Source organism: Theropithecus gelada, chromosome 14 (genome assembly GCF_003255815.1).
Source record: "Theropithecus gelada isolate Dixy chromosome 14, Tgel_1.0, whole genome shotgun sequence".
NCBI lineage: Eukaryota > Metazoa > Chordata > Mammalia > Primates > Cercopithecidae > Theropithecus > Theropithecus gelada.
In genome coordinates, this window is record NC_037682.1 from 7,157,576 (window position 1) to 7,174,729 (window position 17,154).

The 17,154-nt window shown below is 59.0% G+C and overlaps 2 protein-coding genes across 5 annotated transcripts in view; one reads left to right on the forward strand and one right to left on the reverse strand.

Annotated features, from left to right (window-relative positions):
• The window catches only part of PITPNM1 (phosphatidylinositol transfer protein membrane associated 1), a 14,468-nt gene extending 6,537 nt beyond the window's left edge, over positions 1-7,931 (forward strand). The window contains exons 9-24 of one of the 2 annotated variants that reach the window (XM_025357656.1): positions 664-725; positions 819-1,069; positions 1,347-1,536; positions 1,645-1,752; positions 1,990-2,147; positions 2,233-2,438; positions 3,324-3,494; positions 4,100-4,264; positions 4,477-4,625; positions 4,746-4,856; positions 5,331-5,447; positions 5,620-5,768; positions 5,853-6,002; positions 6,097-6,280; positions 6,625-6,753; positions 7,395-7,931. In XM_025357656.1, the coding sequence (XP_025213441.1) occupies positions 664-725; positions 819-1,069; positions 1,347-1,536; positions 1,645-1,752; positions 1,990-2,147; positions 2,233-2,438; positions 3,324-3,494; positions 4,100-4,264; positions 4,477-4,625; positions 4,746-4,856; positions 5,331-5,447; positions 5,620-5,768; positions 5,853-6,002; positions 6,097-6,280; positions 6,625-6,753; positions 7,395-7,658 (2,564 nt within the window). In that variant the 3' untranslated portion in view covers positions 7,659-7,931. The remainder of the gene's footprint in view (positions 1-663; positions 726-818; positions 1,070-1,346; positions 1,537-1,644; positions 1,753-1,989; positions 2,148-2,232; positions 2,439-3,323; positions 3,495-4,099; positions 4,265-4,476; positions 4,626-4,745; positions 4,857-5,330; positions 5,448-5,619; positions 5,769-5,852; positions 6,003-6,096; positions 6,281-6,624; positions 6,754-7,394) is intronic. The other variant, XM_025357655.1, reaches the window with a different exon arrangement.
• A 634-nt stretch (positions 7,932-8,565) lies between these two features.
• On the reverse strand, positions 8,566-16,904 carry AIP (aryl hydrocarbon receptor interacting protein). 3 transcript variants are annotated; one of them, XM_025356826.1, is made up of 6 exons: positions 16,665-16,904; positions 12,762-12,941; positions 10,209-10,397; positions 9,457-9,633; positions 9,226-9,359; positions 8,566-8,883 (listed from the first exon to the last, which is right to left on the reverse strand). In XM_025356826.1, exons 1-6 carry the CDS (start codon positions 16,761-16,763, stop codon positions 8,811-8,813), a joined length of 852 nt encoding a protein of 283 aa, XP_025212611.1. In that variant the 5' UTR covers positions 16,764-16,904; the 3' UTR covers positions 8,566-8,810. The 3 variants fall into 3 exon arrangements, with proteins under 3 accessions (XP_025212611.1, XP_025212610.1, XP_025212612.1); XM_025356825.1 differs by having other exon boundaries at positions 9,218-9,359; XM_025356827.1 differs by lacking the exon at positions 16,665-16,904 and adding an exon at positions 16,219-16,407 and having other exon boundaries at positions 9,218-9,359.
• Between the last annotated feature and the right edge of the window lie 250 nt (positions 16,905-17,154).

Consider the following 17,154-nt stretch of genomic DNA (forward strand, 5'->3'; position numbering starts at 1 on the left):
TGGATGGATGGATGGATGGATGGATGGATGGATGGATGGATGGATGGATGGATGGATGGATGGGTGGGTGGGTGGATGGATGGATGGGTGGGTGGGTGGGTGGGTGGGTGGATGGATGGATGGATGGATGATTAGAATGTAGTCACGATTCAGACACAACACAAAGAATGAAGGAATTAATTTGGATTCCCTGAATGCTTCACATAAGAGGTGATGTCTATGCTGGCTTTGGAAGACTTGGGCCAGCACTGTCCAGCAGAACTTCTAGCTCCATGCTGCCCAAGGTGATAGCCACTAGCCACACTGGCTCCCAGGCACTGAAAATGGGGCTAGTGTGACCGAGGAACTGAAGATTTTGTGTATTATATTTTAATTCATTTAAATTTAAATACCCACTTGTGGCTAATGGCTACCACATTGGACAGGGCAGGGTTAGAGAAGTTTGCCAGGCAAACAGGCGTTGTGTAGAGAGGCAGCCCTGACTGCAATAAGACCAGTAGGAGCAAAGGCCTGGAAATGCAAACTGACCTGGGAAAGTTGGTGGGAGGAGAAGTTTGGAGGAAGGTAGGGACTGGCAGATGCCAGAACTGGGTGCCTGAAGTGCCAGATGAGGGGATCCCAGTGGTCTTCTCCATCCCTCTCACTGGCTTCCTTGCCCTACAGAGCCTGGAGCCGAGGCAGCTAAAGGCATTGAGGATGGGGCCCAAGCACCCAGGGACTCAGAGGCGAGTATGGTCAGCCACCCCATATCAAAGCTCCCTCTACTCACTGGCCTGGCCACTGCTGTGACACCCATTGCACCCCATTGTGCCCCCCAGGGCCCAGATGGTGCCGGGGACCTGGGGACTGAGACATGTGCAGTCCACGCCCTCTTCCTCATCCTGCACAGCGGCAACATCCTGGACTCAGGCCCTGGAGACGCCAACTCCAAGCAGGCAGATGTGCAGACACTGAGCTCTGCCTTCGAGGCCGTCACCCGCATCCACTTCCCTGAGGCCTTGGGCCATGTGGCGCTGCGACTGGTGCCCTGTCCACCCATCTGTGCCGCCGCCTACGCCCTTGTCTCCAAGTACTAGCCACGGGTGGAAGGGCAGGGAACTCCTAGGATCAGGGAGGCCTTGGGGCAGGGGGAGGGGGAAAGGGGTCAGGAAGCCAGACACCTGCGTCAGTCACTGGCATGGCTGGACCTGTTCTGGAGAATAGCTCCATTTCAGTTGCCTCTTGGGGCTAACACTCCCCACAAAGGACCCACAGAGCCAGGGCTTGCCAGCAGGCCCAGGGGACTTGGATGGCAGGAGTGGGTCTGGAAGCCCTTCACCCACCCACCACATTTCCTCCTCCTGCAGCCTGAGCCCCTACAGCCACGATGGTGACAGCCTGTCTCGCTCCCAAGACCACATTCCACTGGCTGCCCTGCCACTGCTGGCCACCTCATCTTCCCGCTACCAGGGCGCCGTGGCCACTGTCATTGCCCGCACCAACCAGGCCTACTCAGCCTTCCTGCGCTCACCTGAGGGTGCTGGCTTCTGTGGGCAGGTCAGCGGTTAGGGACAGTCCATCTGCTGCCCTCCACTGCAGCCCCCATTGTGGCCTGCCCTGGGCGAGGACAAGGCCTCTCCTGATGGTGCCCCTGCTCCCACACAGGTCGTGCTGATTGGAGACGGTGTTGGTGGCATCCTGGGCTTTGATGCACTCTGCCACAGTGCTAACGCAGGCACCGGGAGTCGGGGCAGCAGCCGCCGTGGGAGCATGGTCAGTATAGCCAAACCCAGCCTCCTCAGGAGCGGGAAGGCCCTCTCAGTCTCTAGGTCTCTGCCCCCTGGAATGCGACCCCTCTGCCAGCAGGCAGGCCCCCTGCTGCCCCGCCAGTTCATGTCTTCTCTGGAATTCTGCTCTGCCCAACCCCCAAGCCTCACTCCTCACTTCTAAGTAAGTGGAATTTGAATGGTCCCCAGGACTGAAGATGTTTCTGTCCCCTGCTCCATCCAGAACAATGAGCTGCTCTCTCCGGAGGTTGGCCCAGTGCGGGACCCCCTGGCAGATGGTGTGGAAGGCCTGGGTCGGGCCAGCCCAGAACCCTCAGCCTTGCCTGCCCAGCGCATCCCCAGTGACATGGCCAGTCCTGAGCCCGAGGGCTCTCAGAACAGGTGACGTCCCTGCCCCATCATCCCTACCCTGGGTGCATGATGGACTACAGAGGCAGCAACACTGAGCATCCCTCCTCCCCCACAGCCTTCAGGCAGCCCCTGCAACCACCTCCACCGGGGAGCCCCGGCGGGCAAGCACAGCCTCCTGCCCACCCGCTGCCAGTTCCGAGGCGCCTGACGGCCCCAGCAGCACTGCCCGCCTTGACTTCAAGATTTCTGGCTTCTTCCTCTTCGGCTCCCCACTGGGCCTGGTGCTGGCTCTGCGCAAAACCGTGATGCCCGCCCTGGAGGGTGAGTCCTAGGGGCTGTGGGGGCACCTCTAGTCTCTGTCTGCCCCTTCTTTCCCCACCTCCTCTGGCCTTCCCTCTCGCCCGAGGCACGGGCAACTTCCCCACTGTAGTCATTCAAAGGCCTGGCTACAGAAGGGGAACCTGGGGCCCAGAAAGAAGGGACTCGCCAAGGGTGAGTCTCCCAAAGCCACTGGGAGGGGCTTCACACCTGTGGGATGTTCTGCACTAGAAGGGTTCCAGCGGGCACCATGGCAGCAAATCGAAGCCTCTGCCCTCTTCTCAGCATTTTTTTTTTTTTTTTGAGATGGAGTCTCGCTCTGTCACCCAGGCTGGAGTGCCAGTGGCCTGATCTTGCTCGCTGCAACCTCCCGGGTTCAAGTGATTCTCCTGCCTCAGCATCCCAAGCAGCTGGGATTACAGGCACCCGCCACCATGCCCAACTAATCTTTGTATTTTTTTTTAGTAGAGATGGGGTTTTGCCATGTTGGCCAGGCTGGTCTCAAACTCCTGACCTCAGGTAATCACCCACCTCTGCCTCCCACAGTGCTGGGATTCCAGGCGTGAGCCACTGAGCCCAGCTAATTTTTGTATTTTTAGTGGAGATGGGGGTTTCACCATGTTGGCCAGGCTGGTCTCGAACTCCTGACCTCAAGTGATCCACCGGCTTCTGCCTCCCACAGTACTAGGATTCCAGGCATGAGCCAAGGCGCCCGGCTCCTGTCTCACTTTAAGCAGGGCCCTACTGACTTCCCAGGGAGTGCAGTTTGGGAAGTGCTGGCTCAGGGTCACACGGGACATCAGGGTGCTGCTCCCACACCCCCTACTTCCCAGAGTGCCCAGCTGACACTCCCACCCCACAATCTTTCTCTATCTTCTGGGTACCCAGTGGCCCAGATGCGCCCAGCCTGTGAGCAGATCTATAACCTCTTCCATGCCGCTGACCCCTGCGCCTCACGCCTCGAGCCCCTGCTGGCCCCAAAGTTCCAGGCCATCGCCCCACTGACTGTGCCCCGCTACCAGAAGTTCCCCCTGGGAGACGGCTCATCCCTGCTGCTGGGTACGCCCCCAGACAAGATAAAGGGGAGAAGGAGGAGGGCACCCACAGGAAGGGAGGAGGTAGCAGAAGGCATGAGGAGGCTCCCACACAATGGGAAACCTCTCAGGCCACCACTCCCAGGACCAGGAGCTCCTTCCCCCTGGGATGGTCTGGATCCCCAGGACCCTCTGACCTCCTGGGCCCAGAAGTTGGGTGGGGGAGGTTAGCCAAGCTAGAGAGGGTGCCCCCTGCCAGCATGATTCTGGTGCACTGCCGTACGAGCAGCCAGCGTGTGTGCACTGCTGCATCTGTGGTGGGTGTGCTGCAGGCATGTATTGGGGGGTGTGCTGCAGGCATGTATTGGGGGGTGTGCCCAGGTATGTATGGGTGAAGCAGGCCTGTGCTGGGCACAGGTGTGCAGTGTTTGGGGCAGTGGCAAGAGGCATTCTGGCAGAAGTGCAGCTGGCCACTGGGCTAGCTGAGAGGAGAGAATGCCACAGTGCAGCCTCAGCCAGGACCTGACCAGAGGGGCCGCAGGGAAGATGGCAGAGGTGCGGGAAGCCCTGGGTGAGGAGATGGGAGAGCCACCGGGCCGGCCCCTGCTGAGCTTGCCCTCCCTCCCCCAGCCGACACTCTGCAGACGCACTCCAGTCTCTTTCTGGAGGAACTGGAGATGTTGGTGCCCTCGACACCCACTTCTACTAGCGGTGCCTTCTGGAAGGGCAGTGAATTGGCCACTGAGCCCCCAGCCCAGCCAGCCGCCCCCAGCACCACCAGTGAGGTGGTTAAGAGTAAGTCAGCCAGCCTAGGCAGTCCAGCCTGGGGGTGGGGGAGGCCTGTATTCCACCTCCAAAGCCCAGCTGAGAAACCCTTTCCCCCAGCACCCAGCCTGAACTGGGCAAAGAGCAGGCTGGGTGGAAAGGAGGGAGGGAAGAGCACCCAGCGCCCAGGCAGATGGGTGTGGGGCAGGAGGCCATCCTGACTCGCTGCCATGGCCGTGCAGTCCTGGAGCGCTGGTGGGGGACCAAGCGGATCGACTACTCCCTGTACTGCCCCGAGGCGCTCACCGCCTTTCCCACCGTCACGCTGCCCCACCTCTTCCACGCCAGCTACTGGGAGTCCGCCGACGTGGTGGCATTCATCCTGCGCCAGGTGGGCCTGGGAATTTGGAATGGGAGATGAGAATGGGACAGGGATGGGCTGCTGTGGGGCGGGGGAGGGGCAGCTCTCCCGCCCCTAAGAGAGAGAGGCCTCGCTCCCTGTCCCCCGCAGGTGATCGAGAAGGAGCGGCCACAGCTGGCGGAATGCGAGGAGCCGTCCATCTACAGCCCGGCCTTCCCCAGGGAGAAGTGGCAGCGAAAACGCACGCAGGTCAAGATCCGGGTAGGTGCCCTGCCCCTTGCCCCCTCGCCCCCTCACCAGAGAGGCCCTGTCCCTCCTCCCAGCACCCCGCCTCGGGCCCTAGCCGACCCAACTCTCTCCCAGTCCTACCCCTCCCCTGGGGTCCTGGCCCCACCTCATTGCCCCAGCCCGGCCCCTGCGAACAGCTGGTCTCCCCGCCCCCTCCCCCGCTCTGAGGCTAGTTCGGGTCTAGGGTCTGGATCTGCGCTGGTCGGCACCTGCCTCATCCACTGCATCCCCTCCTGTCACAGCGCTACCCCTGGAGCCGCGGCCCACACCCAGGCTCTCAGGCCGGGGTCCACAAAAGTGCGCCCCCTGGACTTGGCCTTTTCCCTCAAAGCCCTGCCGCCTCCCGGCCCCGACCCCGGTGTTTGCGTGTAGATCCTCACCCGCTTCCTCTCCCCAAGCATCCCCATCCTTTCCTGGCCGCGGACTCATGCCCTCTCCTCCCTCCAGAACGTCACTTCCAACCACCGGGCGAGCGACACGGTAGTGTGCGAGGGCCGCCCCCAGGTGCTGAGCGGGCGCTTCATGTATGGGCCCCTGGACGTCGTCACGCTCACCGGAGAGAAGGTCAGGACCCAGAAGCCCTGTCGCCTGGTCCCACGGCCCCAACTCCTGTCCTCGGAACAGCTCCTGATCCCTGGTGGTTGTGCCCCTGACCCACCCATCCCCGACGACAGCCCAGCCTCTGCCCTCCTCCACGCAGGGCCCCCATGGACCTCCCGCCCCTTCTCCCCTCCAGGTGGATGTCTACATCATGACGCAGCCGCTGTCGGGCAAGTGGATCCACTTTGGCACCGAGGTCACCAACAGCTCGGGCCGCCTCACCTTCGCAGTTCCCCCAGAGCGCGCCCTGGGCATCGGGGTCTACCCCGTGCGCATGGTGGTCAGGTGAGCGCAGCTGGCCGGGCCTCTGCGGGAGGGCTCCGCCAGGCCTCGCCCCGCGCCACTCACGCCCCGCCCCATGGGCCGCAGGGGCGACCACACCTACGCCGAATGCTGCCTGACTGTGGTGGCCCGCGGCACGGAGGCCGTGGTCTTCAGCATCGACGGCTCCTTCACCGCCAGCGTCTCCATCATGGGCAGCGACCCCAAGGTGCGCGCTGGCGCCGTGGATGTGGTCAGGTAGGAGCCGCCACCGCCACCACCACTCATCTCACCGGGGTGACCCGCACCCCACCCCTGGCCAGCGGAGCTGACCGCTGCCCCCGCCCCACAGGCACTGGCAGGACTCCGGCTACCTGATCGTGTATGTCACAGGCCGGCCGGATATGCAGAAGCACCGCGTGGTGGCCTGGCTGTCGCAGCACAACTTCCCCCATGGCGTCGTCTCCTTCTGCGATGGCCTCACCCACGACCCGCTGCGCCAGAAGGCAGTGTTTCTGCAGAGCCTGGTGCAGGAGGTGCGGCGGCTGCGGAGGCTCCGGGTCCTGACCCCGCCCCTGCTTCCCCTGACCCTCCACCCCCGGATCAGCGGAGGCCCATCTGTTCCCAACCCGATCGGCCCGGGCCCTGCCTGACTGCAGTGGCCCCTATGGTCATGCCCCCCCCAGTTTGAGAGGCCCCGTGTACTTAGGGGCAACTAGGGAAATGCAGCTGGTCCCGCCCGGTCCCCGTGGGACTAGAACCTGTCCTCGCCTCAGTCTGCCTGGATCCACCCCCAGAACAATCTGGGGAAGTCCAACAGACCCCGCCCCCAGCTGCACGGCTCCACCCTGGGGCGACTGATTGGCATCTCCCGCCACAGGTAGAACTGAACATCGTGGCCGGTTATGGGTCTCCCAAAGATGTGGCTGTATACGCAGCGCTGGGCCTGTCCCCAAGCCAGACCTACATCGTGGGCCGTGCCGTGCGGAAGCTACAGGCGCAGTGCCAGGTGAGGGCCAAGTGAAGGCCAGGAACAGGACCCCACCAGGGAGCAGGGGCCTGAGTCCCAGGCCTTAGGGACCACCGACTCTGGGGAAGCTGTGAGGCGGCCTAACCGGCCTCCAGGGAACCTGGGATCCTCTGAGGACAAGGGCCATCAGCAGCTTGAGCTGCCAGCTGCCAGGCAAGCCAGAGGGGACGACCCACACTGGAATGTGCTCAAGACCCTGGGCGCTGGTTCCACTCAGCCGTGGGTTTCCACTCTGACATTTCTGAGCCTCGGTTTCCCGTCTGTAAATGTAAATGATCATGGCACTGCCCGTGCCGGCTTATGAAGATCACATCATTTACTGCACATCAGCAGGCACAGGGCTGGGCACAAAGCAAGCACTGGCTAAACATTGGCTGCTGTTATGTTTCCTCTAAGACCTCATTTTCCAGATGAGGAGACTGAGGCCCAGAGAAGGGCAGAGCTAGGAGCACAGCTGAGGTGCCCTGGCTCCCAGCCTGGGGTCCTATATATTGAGAAGGCTTCAGCTTAGGCTGTGCCAAGCCTGCCACCAGTCCCCCAGCCTGCCTCAGGTGCCTGTGGAGGGCAGCATGTGGGCCCTTGGCCAGCACCCCCTCATCGCTGCCCACCTCTGCCCACAGTTCCTGTCAGATGGCTACGTGGCCCATCTGGGCCAGCTGGAAGCGGGCTCGCACTCGCATGCCTCCTCGGGACCCCCAAGGGCTGCCTTGGGCAAAAGCAGCTATGGTGTGGCTGCCCCTGTGGACTTCCTGCGCAAACAGAGCCAACTGCTTCGCTCCAGAGGTCCAAGCCAGGTGGATCGTGAGGGCCCAGGAACACCACCCACCACCCTGGCACGGGGCAAGGCGCGGAGTATCAGCCTGAAGCTGGACAGTGAGGAGTGAGGCCCACACCACGCCTGGACCTGGGTTATTTATTGACACAGCCGAGGGGCCAGAGGGGCTGCATGTGGGAGGCTGGGGACCCAGACTTGGGGCCCCAGCGCTGACCCCCCCAGCCCCACACCCTACATCTCCGTGTGCCCCTCGGTGTTACTTCCCTTTCATATGAGGGGACCCAGCGCCAGAGGGAGGGAGGAGGGCGTGGGCGTGGGCGCAGAGGCTTTTCCAGTGTGTATAAATCCATGAAAATAAACGCCACCTGCACCCAACCCACTCGCCCCGTGCCTGGCATCACAGGGCGGCCAGCCCAGTTCCCACCCACTCACCCCGTGCCTGGCATCACAGGGCAGCCAGCCCAGTTTCCAGTTCAACAGGGGACACTGATGTGCACAGAGAGGCCAACACGCACCCAGGGCCATCCAGGTCACAGGCAGGTTGGGATGGGGGCCTGAGCCTCAAAAGATCTCACAAAGTGCTCGGCCCTCGCCTCTTTCTGGACAGTCAGCCCACTCCAGCCCAACCCAGCTCACTTCAGCCCCAGTGTAGCTTCTCATGGAAACCCTGTCCCCAGACACCAAGGCCAGGAGACCATGGGATCCGAGGCTGGAGGGGGAGGGCAGCACCAGGAGACCACCTTCCTCAGGCACCCAGCTACCTGGCTTGTACCCACTTCATCTCCCCCTTAAGACTGGGGGCTCCTGGGGTGCCCTAGCCCTGGCCAACGAGAGACACTTCCTTGGTGAAAGAGCTCATCGTAATTTCTCTAACAGGGACACTGAAGCCTCAGAGATGGCAGGTGGAGGGGCTAGCATTTGAACCCTGATTCTTTGCCTCCCAACAGCCACCCAAGTACCAGGAAATGCCAGGTGAGGACCCGGCTCTCCCAGTGGACCAGCTCAGCAGACTCGGAGAGAGATAAATAAAGGCCTTTATATACACAGAAGCATGACGTAGCAGGGGCAGGAGGGCTGGCAGCTGCAGCGGTGGGCTTGGCAGGTATAAGGCAGGGCCGAGTGCTCCTGTCAATGGGAGAAGATCCCCCGGAACCGGGCTTTGTCCTCTTCGTCCTTCTGCCGGATCCGTGCCTCCAGGGCCCGCAGCTCTCGGCTCACAACGGGTGCCAGGGCTGGGTCTAGCTCCAGCACTTTGGCAAAGTCAGCCTGGGCCTCCTGGGCATTCCACACAGCCGCGTGGGCCTTGCCCCGCTTGAAGTAGGCCTTGACGTTGTCTGCAGGGGATGCCAGTGGGCAGTGGGCATGCAAGGGCATGAGGGGGGATCCTGGCCAGCTGCCTGCCCTCATGTCTCCTGGCACCATGGGCCCACAGGGGAGAGAGCCCTCCCTGACCTGAAGATGCCACCCTGCCCCACCCCCAATATATCATTCATGCTTCATTGGCACAAGGGGACCCACGGCCCTGCCGAGTAGGGGCATTTAGTCAGGCCCCCGTGGGAGCTCAGAATGGAGGGTATGAAAGACTAGGTCTTGAGCCCCAGCAGTGACAGGAGAAAGGCCACACTCTGACCACTCGCAGCCCCCAGCAGCCCAGTGCCCAGTGCTCACCGTCGTACTTGTTGAGGATGGAAGAGCAGTGGTCCAGCACCTCGTAGTACTCCTCGGCCACCAGCTTGCACTGGCAATAGTTGAGCAGCAGTGGCGTGATCTGCTGGTCCAGCTGGATCCATTCAGGGGACCCAGGCTGTTCCTGGGAGCACAGGGGCAGGGAGCGGGGAGAAGCTGTAGACCTGGGCACCCTGGCTTCACACCCCCCTCCATCCTCCCCCTCAGCCTCCGGGCAGCACCTTCATCTGCAGGTTCTTGAGGCAGGCAATGGCATCGTAGTACTTGGCAGCAGCCTCCTTCACATGCCCCTCGCGGTACAACCGGTTGCCCTCCTGGTGGATAAGCGGCACTGCCTTTGCCTTCTCTTCATCCGTCATGGCCCATGGGTCCTGCTGGTATGTGCCAGGGCTCTCCACCTGCAGGGCACAGGGCATATCACAGCGGGGCCCGGGGACACCACAGCTGCTTCAGCAACAGATCTGACCCACATCTGGGCTGGCTGGGCCCCCAGACATCACACACCAGCAGCAGAGCTGCTTATCACTCAAAAAGCATTCAATAAACATCGATGTCACATCTCCTGTGTGCCCAGCACTGTGCCAAGTGCTAAGAATAGAACAGTGAACGAGATGGTGAAAAGCCCTGCCCTCCCTCGCAGAGATCATGCTCCACGGCAGATTTCCTAAATGGACAAGGAAATACATGAATTCCCAGGGACTTCAAGGCGTGGCAGAGGCTACAAAGGAAATGAGCTCCTCCAAGATAGAGAACGAGGAGGCTGGGTGGGCAGGGCCAGCTTCCTGGAGGAGGTGACATTTGAGACATGAAGGAGGAGAAAAGGAGACCCAGAGGACTGCCAAGGGTCCTGCACAGGTTTTCTTGTCCCTGTCCACTCCCCCAGCAGTCCATCCACGGATCCCATCACCCCTGGGCGGACAGGCCTGCACCGCCCTGAGGCTGGGCAGTGGGGCCAGGCTCAGCGGCCCCTTACCTTCAGCATTTCCATGTGGAAGACGAGGGGCTGGGGGTTCTGCTGCAGGGCGTCCAGGTCAGCGTGGCCCAGGGAGCTGTGTTCATGCATCTGTGCAACACCGCAGCAGTGCCGCTGACCCTCCAGGGGGTCCTTGCCCGCCGCGATGTTGCGGAGACTCTTGGCCACCAGCGGGTACAGGACCACGTGCTGCAGGAAGGCAAGGACGCTGGGGCTCTGTCACTGTGGGCTGGCGGATCACTGGGTCCATAAGACCCAGCCCCTTCCCCACCACCATCTGAGAACAAACACCAAGGCCCAGAGGACAACAAGGGGGCCCCTACTTCGTTAAAGCGCAAGAGGCTTTTAACTCAGGACTCCTCCAATCACTCAGCCCTCTTTCCCAAGGAAGCCTCAGCTTCTGCCACGTTCTCTGGCCACCAAACAGAGCGCCTACCCCCATCCTCAACCCCACCACAGACACATGCCTACCATCAACCCCTGTCTGCCCAGTAGAATTCTAACCTCTTCTCCCTCCCGAGGATAAAGCCCACAAGCTGGACTATGCAAAGTGCTAGGGCCCCCACATTCTGTTCCCAGCAGCTCCTCCTTCTCCTGCCTCACTGAGGGCCTACCTCAGAGCCGGGCCAAGGCAGCCACTTCAAAACCCTCAGGGAGGCCAGACGTGGTGGCTCACACCTATAATCCTAGCACTTTGGGAGACCAAGGTGGGCAGATCACCTGAGGTCAGGAGTTCAAGACCACCCTGACCAACATGGTGAAACCCCATCTCTACTAAAATACAAAAATTAGCCAGGCATGGCCGGGCGTGGTGGCTCAAGCCTGTAATCCCAGCACTTTGGGAGGCTGAGATGGGCGGATGACGAGGTCGGGAGATCAAGACCATCCTGGCTAACACGGTGAAACCCCGTCTCTACTAAAAAATACAAAAAACTAGCCGGGCGAGGTGGCGGGCGCCTGTAGTCCCAGCTACTCAGGAGGCTGAGGCAGGAGAATGGCGTGAACCTGGGAGGTGGAGCTTGCAGTGAGCTGAGATTTGGCCACTGCACTCCAGCCTGGTGGAAAGAGCGAGACTCTACAAGACTCCGTCTCAAAAAAAAAAAAAAAAAAATTAGCCAGGCATGATGGTGGGCGCCTGTAATCCCAGCTACTTGGGAAGCTAAGGCAGAGAATCACTTGAACCCGGGAGATGGTGGTTGCAGTGAGCCGAGATTGCACCACTGCACTCCAGCCTGGGCAACAGAGTGAGACTTCGTCCAAACGGAAAAAAAAAAAAAACCCACAGGGAGACAGGCATAGGGAACCTAGCCTCTAATCTCTTGCTTGGCAAAGCTGCTCGGCTGGTGAGAACCAGATTCCTCCCACCCAGGTCCTCCCCACTCCTCCCCACTCCTCCCACTGCCCTATTGTCTGGACAGGAGCTAACTGCCGGGTTGCCATCAGCGGGTATTTCCTGAGTCTTGGCTCTGGACTGGCTCACACTGGGCATCCCAAAGCTAGAAGTAAACAGGCCAGATCCCTGCTCTGCAATAGCCTAGGACAAGGCAGAAGAGCAAATCCTGGCCATGCAGGGCATGAGGGTTGGAGGACCCAAAGGTGGGAGTTGAGCCAACCACTAGCAGTCAAGGAGGGCTTCCTAGAGGTGGTGACCCAGGAATAAGCTTTGAAGGAAGAGGGAAGATCTTGGCTAAGAAGGGGAATGGAAAGGAAAAGCAGGGAGGTTGAGTAAGAGGGTGAGACCGCAGGGGCCAGCCCCAAAAAGCTATGTAAGCAGCTATAGTTTATACAGTTTAAGTCCTCAATGTCCTAAGTAGGTTCTCGGAAACTGTAGGCGAAACAATACATAACGAAACCAATTTTTCTTCTCATCAATGTTTTAACAAAATTATGCTGAGAGAAATGATGGTGGCTGAGCACCTGATGTATGTTTTTTCTCTTAGTCACAGTTTCCAAGAACGTATCAGTGACATAAAGTGAGGACTTACTGTGCTCTATCCTGACAGTGACCAGGAGCCATAGAGGTTTGAAACAAAGGGATGTACAGGTCATTTGCATTTGAGAATGAGTCCCCTGGCCTCAGTCTGGCTAACAGGGGAAGGCGGAATGGAGGCCAGGACGCCATCAGCAGGCTGGTGGTCTGGAAAGAGTGGGTGGGCCAGGCATGGTGGCTCACGCCTGTAATCCCAGCACTTTGGGAGGCCAAGGCGGGTGGATCACCTGAGGTCAGGAGTTCAAGACCAGCCTGGCCAACATGGTGAAACCCTGTATCTACTAAAAATACAAAAATTAGCTAGGCGTCATGGTGGGTGTTTGTAATCCCAGCTACTTGGGAGGCTGAGGCAGGAGAATTGCTTGAACCCAGGAGGCGGAGGGTGCAGTGTGCTGAGAGCGTACCACTGCACTCTGGCCTGGGCAACAGATCGAGACTCCGTCTCAAAAACAAGAAAGAAACAGTGGGTGGCAGTCTAGCAGAGGGTGGAGGGAGGAGGAGCCCTGGGGATAGGGAATAGGGCTTGGCTGGACAGCCACCGCAGACAGGTGCAGGACAGACACCTTGATGTCACAGAGGAACTGGGCAATCTCCCCTTCTCGCATGGTGCACACGATGGTCTCCCACACAGGCAGCTTGAACTTCTTGCCAATGATGAGCTCCATGGGCTTGCCACGCACCCGGCTGTCGTCCAGCACGGTGCCCTCGTTGTCACTGTGCAGCGTCCGGTAGTGGAACGTGGCCTGTGGGCCACATGCGAGGTCAGGCAAGGGCACAAACCCTCACCCTGACCCCCAAGGACAAGTCCAGTCCCCGGCCTGCAGACGGCACAAGGGACGGGGCTTCCCCAGGGACACCACCTGATCTTACACCTGGTTTTATCCTCCCATGCTGGTGAGAAAACTAAGTCACAAGGAGGGGAGAAATAGGCCCAAGCCACACGGCTAGTGGGTGGCTGAGTGGGAACAAGAGTCCAAGCAGTCTGACTCCAGTCATCTCTCAACACATATTTACTAAGCACCTACTATGTGCCCAAGCTCTGTGCTAGACACCAGAACATGGCAGTGAGCAAAACACAAAAAAGGCCCTGCCCCCCTGGAGCTCACAGGGCGCTTGTAGAGGGAGGCGACGGGCGTCAAACAAAACAATGTGTCATGGCAGGTGAAGCCACGTGCTTGGGAAACAGTAGGGCAAGGGGGTTAGGGCTGGATTACACAGAGTTGCGGGTGGGGGAGTAAGGAAGAAAGCAAGCCAAGTGGATCCTGGGATAGGAACTTTCCAGGCCGAAAGAACAGCAGGTGTAAAAAGCCTTGCAGTGTGACAATGTGATATTGAAAAAGGTGCTGGGAAGGGAAGAGCGTGGGCCTGTTAAATAATATGGAAGGGGAGAAGGGAAGTGCTGGGTAGAGGAGGGCATGGTCCCTGGGTAGGGCTCCACCCCCACGGACCTAGGTCAGAACAGGCATTTCCTGCCCAAATGTTGCATTTCCCAAGACCACCCTGGCCTGCCACACCCCTATCCTGTGCCTATAAAAACCCAAGACCCTAGCGGGCAGACACAGGCAGTCAGATGTTAGAGGAGCTCATCAGCAGAAGACAACACGAGCACCTGGTCATTGAGAGGCCATCAGGGGAGCAAGCAGCAGCAGATCACACCGACAGGCACCTGCACGCTGGCAGGTCATCAACTGGCAGGAAGAGGCGGAGTTCGGCTGGGGCAGTCAGAGGAGAGCTGGGGCCACCAAGTGGCCCAACTCCAGAGGCAGACCATCTCCAAGGCAGGTGGATCACCTGAGGTCAGGAGTTCGAGACCAGCCTGGTCAACCTGGCAAAAACCCGTCTCTACTAAAAATACAAAAATTAGCTGGCCATGGTGGCAGGTGCCTGTAATCCCAGCTACTTGGGAGGCTGAGGCGTTAGAATCATCTGAACCTGGAAGGTGGAGGTTGCAGTGAACTGAGATCATGCCACTGCACTCCAGCTTGGGCAACAGAGCAAGACTCTGTCTCAAAAAGAAAAAAAAAAGAAAAGGTGTTTGAAACCAACTTGGCCAACATGGTGAAAGCCTGTCTCTACTAAAAACATTTAAAAAATTTAGCCGGGCCTGATGTCGGGCAACTGTAATCTCAGCTACTTGGGAGGCTGAGGCAGGAGAATTGCTTGAACCTGGAAGGCAGAGGTTGCAGTGAGCCGAGATTGCGCCATTGCACTCCAGCCTGGGCAACAAGAGTGAAACTGTCTCGGAAAAACACTTTGCAATCATTCTCCAAGCCCACATGTGATCTAATTCTCCGATACATCAAGGCAAGAATCCCCAGGCTACAGAAAGCCCTCTGTCCTTGTGATAAGGAAGGGGGTCTAATTGAGCTGGTTAACATAAGCCGCCTATACACAAACTAAAAGAGCACCCTAGAACACACAGAGCTGTAAACATTCACCCTGAGACACTGCCATGAGGTCGGAGCCCCACAGCCTGCCCATCTGTATGCTTCCCCAGAGGTTTGAGCAGCGGGGCACTGAAGAAGCGAGCCACACCCCATCACACGTCCTTCGAGGGGGACAAGGGAACTTCCCCTTTCAAACGCATGATGTGTTCAACAGCAGCAAGGCCAGTGTGGAGGAGCAGAGTGAAGGAGGGGGCAGGGTACACTACGGGGTCAGCAGGGGAGCTCACCCAAGTCAGTAGGGGTGGACCTCACAGGGCCTGTAGGCTATGGTGAGGCCTCTGTTTTTTACTCTGAGATGGAAGCCACTGAGTGGCTCCAAGCAGAAAAGGAATTGAATCTGGCATAGGTTCTGCTGCTGGGACGAGAACAGACCACAGAGGGACAAAAAAGGCAGGAGGAGAGTAAGAGTTCGCTGCAGTAACCCAGGCAGGAGATGAGGATGGCCTGGACCCAAGCACTGATGGCAGAAATGGTGAGAACTCAGATCCTGGCTGGATATTGAGGATGTGATGTGGGATGCGAGACTGGGAGGACCACAGAGACACTAAGGTTTTTGCCCTGAACAATGAGAAGGTTGTTGGTTCCCCTAACTGACACGGAGAAGCCTCAGGTGGAGCAGGTTAAGTGTGAGTGGCCAACCAGGCTTCCAGGTGGAGATGGTGAGTAGAGAGCTGTATGTCAGGTTTAAGAGACAAGTAATGACTGGAGAGCTGCATCTGGGAGTAATCTGGGCAGGCAGAGTTTTTAGAGATAACACTAGGGGTGGGTGCAGAGTAAAGAGGTTTGAAGACTGAACCCTCGACAGGATATGGTTAGACTGGCCCACGCTCTTAACTGCACCATGCTCCATCTCTGAAGTCAGTTTCCGCATCAGTAAAACGGAATCAACAACAGTACCTATCTCACAGTGTAGGAAATAAACGTGTGAAGCATGTAGCACAATGCTTGAATAGTGAGCATTCAATCAGTGCGGGGATTGGTTATTTAACACCACCTGTTCCTGATCTTGGGGTGCCATTGTTCACATCTCTCCTTCTGGTGTCTGTTCCATCCAGGATCTTCCTTGCCAGCCCCTTCTTTCACCACCAACACCCAGTACATGGGGGCATGAACCCGCACCACACATCCTGTCTCTTCTTAGAGAAGATCTCTTTTCATATAGCGGATCACTCCAGCCATGCAGCTCCCCTCTACTCTCAGAGCACTTATGCTGCACTGGGCTAGGATGCTTAGCTGCCCGATTCAGCACAGGGCTGGCCAGGGGGCATGTGCTCATTTGCTCAATGTGCATGTCCTGCCTGACTGCTCTGCTGGGCACAGGAGCTGCCCCTGGGAAGTTCCCTACTCTGCAGACAAGTAGCAACTGGAAAAGCACTCCGGGAGGAGGCAACTGCAGAAGCAGGGAAGCCTGGAGTTGTAGGTTGGGGGAGAAGGGGGCAGAGGGGCTGGATATGAGGGCCTGGTAAAAAGGAGACAAGTGGGAGGTTCTTTACTTCCCAGCCCTCATCTGTCCCAAACAAGCCACTAGCGCAGCAGGAAGACTGCCAAAGGGTCCCTGTCTGGGAGACCTGACCTCTGGGCCCTTTCTCCGGCTTTGCACATCTCAGGGCCTCGGGATGTTTAGAGTGGCAGTTGGTCTAAGTGTTTTCGGAAGGCCCTTCCATCTACAAAGGATCATAAGCCTTGAAATCCAGATGCCCTAGGACCACTCCCCGCCCTCGGTTTCCTCCAGCGTGGTGTCTGCCCAAGCACTGAGATCAACCCCCAACCCCAACCCGCTTGTGATGACTGACGGCTTCCCCCACCAATGCTGCTACAAGGCCGAGCCAGGGGGCGGGGCAGACAGGTCCGAATTCACCCCTACTTAAATTCAGCCCAATCAGCGTCGAGCTCTGCATGTGAGCGGTAGGGTCACTGGCCGCTGCCCTCTGGGCATGCGCAACCTCTCGCCTAAGGCCTCCTCCCGCCTCGCATGCGCACCACGCCGCAGAGGGGGAGCGGGGAGGGGTAGATACGAACCTTGGTCCCATCCTGAAAGTCGGGAAGCTCTCCTCGGCCTTCCTGTATCACACGTTTTTGGATCCCGTCCTCCCGGAGTCTTGCGATGATATCCGCCATCCTCCTTCCCCGCTGCTCCCTTTCGGCAACTTCCGGACTCGCTCGGTAGCTTCCGGACTTGCTTCGGCAACTCCTAGAACCTCGGCAGCTTCCAAGCTAGCGCCATTTTGGTTGAGGGCAGAAGCCAAAAGGGACCGAGCGTGGAAATGGTTGGTGATTGGTTCTCTGCGCTGCGACTGAGCGCGCGCGTATGCTCGAGGGCGGAGCCTGGGACTGTCTCGGGGCGGGACCCGAGCCTGTCAAGGAGGCGGGGCCGGGGTCCGCCCCCCGGGCGGGAAGAGGACGTCCGTAACAATTGTGTCACTGAATTGATTGGGACTGCGGCCGTGCGGCACTGTGTTTGAAGTTGTGGATGTAATATAACAGCATTGCAGAGTTAGGAAAATGAAAA